We start from the raw sequence: 6,222 nt of genomic DNA, 5'->3' as shown, positions 1-6,222 counted from the left end.
CTGCTTAATAAATTGCCTTTGATCAGATAAAAGACTTAGGCCTTCTTTCTAACCTCTACAGATTTTTCCACAGATATTTCGGATCGGGTCGGCTTCAGTGAACCCACGAATAAGTTGCGGCATTCATCCCCTTCACCCTGCTGGCCGGGGTCCCCAGAAAGCCGCAATAGCCATTCACCTATTTTGAACATTTGGATCTCTTCCATATCAGAGCTATTATACCAAGAGCTGCAAAGAACATTGGTTTGCACATATATTTTTATAGTTTGAGGAATGAGAAAGTCCCTAGAAGTGGGACAGCTAAGCCAAATGAGAGTCCATTTGCAAGTTTTTTTTTTTTTTTTTTTTTTTGGAAGCAAGTACTTTTAATAGGTTCTTTTAAACAAATACAAACACCGAAGAATCAAGCAATACTGCCTGCATTGGAAGCAATCCTGGGCCATAAGTCTGCACACTCCTTTGCAACTGGTCCAGTGATGGCAGAACCTTTCATTTCACCTTTATTGTTTACTATGACCCCTGCATTATCTTCAAAATAAAGAAAGACGCCATCTTTTCGCCGATATGACTTTCCTTGTCGAATTACCACCGCCGGATGTACCTTTTTCCTGAGCTCAGGTTTGCCTTTCTTGACCGTGGCCATCACCATGTCACCCACAGCAGCGGCGGGAAGTCTGTTCAGTCGTCCCTTGATCCCCTTCACAGAGATGATGTACAGATTTTTGGCTCCTGTGTTATCCGCACAGTTGATCACAGCTCCTACGGGCAGACCCAAGGAGATCCGGAACTTGGCGCCGGAGGACCCACCACGTCCTCGCTTCGACATCTTGAAGGCCGGAAAGAGACAGAAAAGCAAGTATTTTTTTTTTATTGCTGATTTTTGAACCACACCTTGTGTGTTAAGGAGTTACTCCTAGTCCTATTATCAGAAATTGTTCCTGTCAGACTCAGGGGCCCATATAGGATTCAGGGATCTAATTAGTTAATCAGATAATTAGCCAGAATTAGCTGCATAAAGGCAAATATCCTACCTGATTCTGCTGTACCTTGGACACTTGGATTAAGATACTTTGATACTTGTATTACAGACCTGAGATATTAGTGTTGTGAGCAAAAGGAGAGAAGAGTGATTATGTTGTCAGGACATAACCAGGGAGCAGAGGTGAAGAGTTGAAACACAGTGGTAGCCAAGAAAGAAAAAATATGCACCAAAACCTTTACTGTTAATCAATTAATAACTGGGTATAGAAGGAATGGAAAGATGGTTGGGCCTGAAGTGACATAAGGAAATGGTCATAGGGAATTTGATTGTGTGCAGTAACTTTTCAAAATTTTAATGTATAGTACCAGACTTTATACCTAATTATAACCCTTAACTAATATATATAAACTAATAATATAAACCTAAACTAATAATGATATTTAAAACCAGTTGAATAAAATTAAAGAAAATAATATAATTGGAGATATACAAACATTAGGACTTGATTAGAATGAAATAGATAACATGAACGTCATTGACAAAGGAAAGAACAAACATTTAACAAAATACCAGCAGGGAAAAGCATGATACTAAGTGATGTTATAACAAAACAATTAAAAAATAATACAGTAAGACACAGAAATATTTTGAAATCTATGCAATGAGACAGTGGCTCATAACAGTCGCAGGACAGCTAAGTTGAGTAGTACTGAGAGGTGTTTTCAGGGATATTCGATAGGAGGATGGGAGCAAGGAGTCACTGAAGAGTGGGTACTCAGAGACCAGACACACTCAATTGTAGTCGGAACTGAGCCTGATTTATTGGAACTTCTGCCTCAGATTTAAGCAAAAAAATTATCTATTGTAGGACAATGGGTAGATCAAGGGTGACATGTATTTTAGTCATCATTAGACAATCATTAGACAACCATCAAAACATTGTATTTTATAAATTCTTTGTCATCGGTTTCATTTACCATAAACAGAAATCAGAAAAATATTTATTCTTTCTTCTTGAATATAATTCTGCTAGTCAAGTATTATCAACAAAATATAAGCCCATTGTCTACTTAATGTTATACCAAAGAACTATTGAATTAGAAAACTAATTAAAAGACCAAACATCTTTATAGCCTACACATTACTAAGTAACTGACTGAAAAGTATCACTGTTGATTCTACCAGCTTGGGAAAAATATTATTATAGATTCTTCTAAGATTTCAGGATAAGTAGTGTGTTTTCAAGAAATTCCTAGTGACACCCAAGGGTTACTGTTGGCTATGCGCTCAGATCACTCCTGGCTTGGGGAACCATATGGGATGCCGGGGATTGAACTGTGGTCCATCCGGGCTCAGCTGCGTGCAATGCAAACACCCTACTGCTGCACCATCGCTCTGGCCCCAGAAACTCTTGTTTTTAATGCAAGGGAAAGGCACACAGGTTTTAAAATGTACTCAGCACTGTTATTTATCAGTATGCATGAATGTTTAATAAGTTTATTGTTGCCATCCTGCTAAGCGCTAACCTAGGGCACAAGAGGCCTTTTCTCAACCGAGGCTTCCTGGAATGCACACCTTTCTTAGGGGAGAGTCTAGTCCTACACCACAGGAATCCTGCTGGTATTCAGTCATTATGATTGTAGGACTGGGTCTATGGCACATAACTAATTTACAAGGCAAATGTATCAGATGAAGAATATAGGAAATTTGCATTATAAAAATAAATATGACATCCTCTAACTACTACATTAATTTTAGCATCATATTAAAATAAATATAGTTCATAACAAGTGAAATTTATTTATGAAATGGAGTAATAGTTCAAAGAATAAAATTCAGTGCGGGGAACATATTAAGAATGAACTTTGGGCAATGGTGAGCTAAAGGGATGTGATACCCAGGGATGGTTTTTGCCTCACTTCTCCTCTGCCTGTGTCACTGTGGGTTAAGCATAGCTACTTCCACTGCTATAGCCAGCTCCACAGTAGTAGTCAACCTCATCCTCTTCCTGGATGTTCTGGATAGTCAGGAACCTATCCAGGCCCGAAGATGAGCCTGAAAAGCGATCAGGAATCCCTTCTCCCTTGGATCCTAACAGACCACTGGTACCCACACTCATGATATATCGGACGCCTTTTCCTGGGCTCTGCTGGTACCAGCTCACAGGGTAATGACTGTAGCCACTACTGAGGGTACAGGTAAGCTTTATGGAGCTTTTCAGGGTGGCAGATGCAGAAGGTGACTGAGTCAGGACAGGCTGAGAGAGGGATCCTGAAAAAAAAAAAAAGACAACTATTAAGTGCTTTTAAAATGGCAGCAAAGATGAACGAAAAACAACTCTTACTGCTGAGTGAAACAGGCAGTTTTGTGTAGTTTGTAGTGAAAATAAAGACCCTCACCTGTGCAGTGAAGAAGGGTGAGCAGAAAGAGGGGAGTCCAGGCCATGGTGCAGACTTGTGAAGCTCTTCTGAGACAGATCTGCCTCAGGTCTCTTATACCTCCAGACTCAGGAAAAAGTCCCCCACCACCATGTAAATGTGGACCTCCCCTCTAGCCAACTCCCTCCTGGTCCCTTTGTGCCCTTCCAGTGTCATGACCTTACATCTTGTAGCACTGCCTCTGAGAGGGCCTGGCAAGATAATTCTCATGGGACTAAACAGCAACCAGTTGACCTAGCTATTCCACTTCTTGGTATCTATCTCTTGCCTCAAACTAAAAAGCAATATAAAAATATTTGTGGAAACCAAGGTTCTTGCTGGGTTGACTGAGTACTAAACAGAACACAGTTGGCAGGTGTTTGATTCACTGGCTAATAGCCTCCTACTCACACCTAGGCAAAGGTGCACAGTGACCTCTGCTGCACAAAGTGAGAACATATGTGACCTGAGGTTTGATGACCCCCAATAGAGTTTAGAGACTGACTTCTTGCAATTTCTTTACATTGGCAAGAAGCATACTTCCCACTCTGAAGTTTCTTATCTTTTTGTAGTTATTTTCTTCAAGCCTCCACTGCCGTCAACAAAAATTTTTGCGGGATGAGGATGCCTTATAAAAACTACAGAGAATTAAATGTACTATGAACATGAAAGGAAAGTTCTGAAATGAAATCAGTTCTTTGCCTCTTCACTAATGCAGAATTTATATTTCCTGCATGATTTTTACTAGATCTACCTTATAATGTGTACTGACTGCTTGGAGAACAAATGAAGGATTTCCTGGGGAAAAAAAACCACCAAGAATGTACCTGGAAGGATACACCTTTGAGGTAGGACAAATAATCAATTTAAGGCTATTTTAAGACAAGAGAGGCAAATATCTGCTTTCAAGGATAGATATTCATGAGTTATAACTCAGAGAACTTGGTGATTCTCTGAGGAATTGACTGCTGAGAGTGTGGCTGGACCTAAGGTTCCTAAAAGACAGTGTTTCCAAAAAGCACATTTGTATATGAGTCCTGATTTAGAGATGGGACTAGAATGGAGCAAGCTGCATATTCTAGATAAGACAATAGGAGAAGTTAGTAAGAGATCCAGATTCAGGGCAAGGGTTGAGGGCAATCTTTGGAGGATAATGGTTGCTGAATGTGGCCAATGAGAATGCAGTGTTTGTGTGGGGTTATACCACATTTGGCTATGCTTAGGGATTCTTCTTGGCTCTGTATTCAGAACTTTTCTGGCTTAGGTTGATGAGTAGAGGGTGGCATGTTTGGTGCTGGGGTGGTAACTAGGGCTCTGCCACATGCAAGCAAGCATTTCACTCAGAATAACAAAAATCAAGGACCAGAGATAGTATTGAAAGCAGGATGATCAAAAATTAAATTCACATATTACATAAAATTCCATAAGATTCACAGGATACTTATTGAGAATCTATAGCCTAAATAAAATGGTAGAATATAGTTCAAAAAAAGAAAGAAAATCGGGCCGTAGTAATAGCATAGTGGTAGAGCCTTTACCTTGCATGTGGCTGACAGGACAGACCAGGGTTTAATTCTCTGCATCCTGTAAGGCCCTAGGCCAGAAGTAATTTCTGTGTGCATAGCCAGGAGGAACCCATGCGTGTCACCAGGTATGGCCCAAAAACCAAAAAGAAAAGAAGGGAGGGGGGCATCAGTGGTGGGAATGTTGCACTGGTGAAGTGGGGTGTTCTGTTTATGATTGAAACCCAACTACAATCATGGCGCTTAAGTAAAGATTTTATATATTAAAAAAAAAAAGAACAAAAAAGAAAGAAAAACTATTTGAAATAAACTCATTATCAAGAATGATGTATCCAGCTAGATTATCATTCAGATTTGAAGGAACAGTACAGAACTTCATGGATTGGCAATAATCTAGAGCTTCAACATGCTTGTCTTGCCTGTAGCTGATGTATTTGAATTTTAGGTTTGTATGTTCCTCCTGAACATAGAACCAAGTATAGATCCTTCATTTACTATTCATTTAGGGAGGCCTCCAAAGTATTGCTCAGAGGGCCCAGTTGCCACACCCAATGATACTCCACCAACTGAGATCAATGTTCATAATTAGGCCCAAGATGTTGCTCTTCTCTGATCCAACAATGTTGGGGGCACCAAGTCCATTCTTCCAGGGTTACACCTTGTGTTGCAAGGAGATGACAGAGCTGGGGATTAAATTTCAGTCCTGTAAGGCAAATTGGCAACTGACCCTGCCCACCCCCTCATTTTTGATTCTTCCTCAATGATGTGTCCTTTATCTGAAACATTTGCATATATATATTTATTAACAGATAATAAATGCTATGTGCACTATTCTGAATAAAATTAATAATTCTTGAAATAAGTCTCTGAAAGTAAGGTTATTTAGACAATAAAAATTGGAATCATGGAGTATACACTTAAAATAACTTCAGTATAATTATGTCATCAGTGTTGCCTTCCATATCACAACTAACTTCTCCCACATCAGAGGGTTGTTCCTAGTTTTCTTTTTCCTTCACCCACCCCTTTTGAGCTGTAAAATATACCCCCCTGGGCTTGATTAGCATGAGATAGCAACTTGGATCTGTTTTGTTTGCTCTTCCTCATTCCTCATGTGGATTGACCTGTTCAATAAAAATTACAGGGAAGGTTCATTTGGTGCACTTAAGACCCAGGAGGTTGAAACCCCATCGCCCACTCTGCCTTTTCTCTCTCATATGACTGTTTTGGCTTATTAATTCTCATACAGATTCTGCTTCAGACCTATTCTCCCAGGGTTGAATTATGGAAAGAGGGACAT

General features: G+C 39.8%; 1 protein-coding gene and 1 gene segment (V, D, J or C); both read right to left on the bottom strand.

Annotated features, from left to right (window-relative positions):
• Nucleotides 1–384: 384 nt before the first annotated feature.
• LOC126030779 (60S ribosomal protein L23) lies at nucleotides 385–845 on the bottom strand. The gene has a single exon (XM_049789026.1). The coding sequence runs from the start codon at nucleotides 824–826 to the stop codon at nucleotides 404–406; it is 423 nt and encodes a 140-aa protein (XP_049644983.1). The 5' UTR covers nucleotides 827–845; the 3' UTR covers nucleotides 385–403.
• A 2,082-nt stretch (nucleotides 846–2,927) lies between these two features.
• LOC126029803 (immunoglobulin lambda variable 9-49-like) lies at nucleotides 2,928–3,427 on the bottom strand. The segment is given in 2 exon segments: nucleotides 2,928–3,253; nucleotides 3,382–3,427. Coding segments are annotated over 2 exon segments (372 nt in total).
• Between the last annotated feature and the right edge of the window lie 2,795 nt (nucleotides 3,428–6,222).

The sequence above is a fragment of the Suncus etruscus genome, chromosome 15 (assembly GCF_024139225.1).
Source record: "Suncus etruscus isolate mSunEtr1 chromosome 15, mSunEtr1.pri.cur, whole genome shotgun sequence".
Taxonomy (NCBI): domain Eukaryota; kingdom Metazoa; phylum Chordata; class Mammalia; order Eulipotyphla; family Soricidae; genus Suncus; species Suncus etruscus.
The sequence above is the reverse complement of the archived record's forward strand: the minus strand, read 5'-3'. Positions and strand labels throughout refer to the sequence as shown.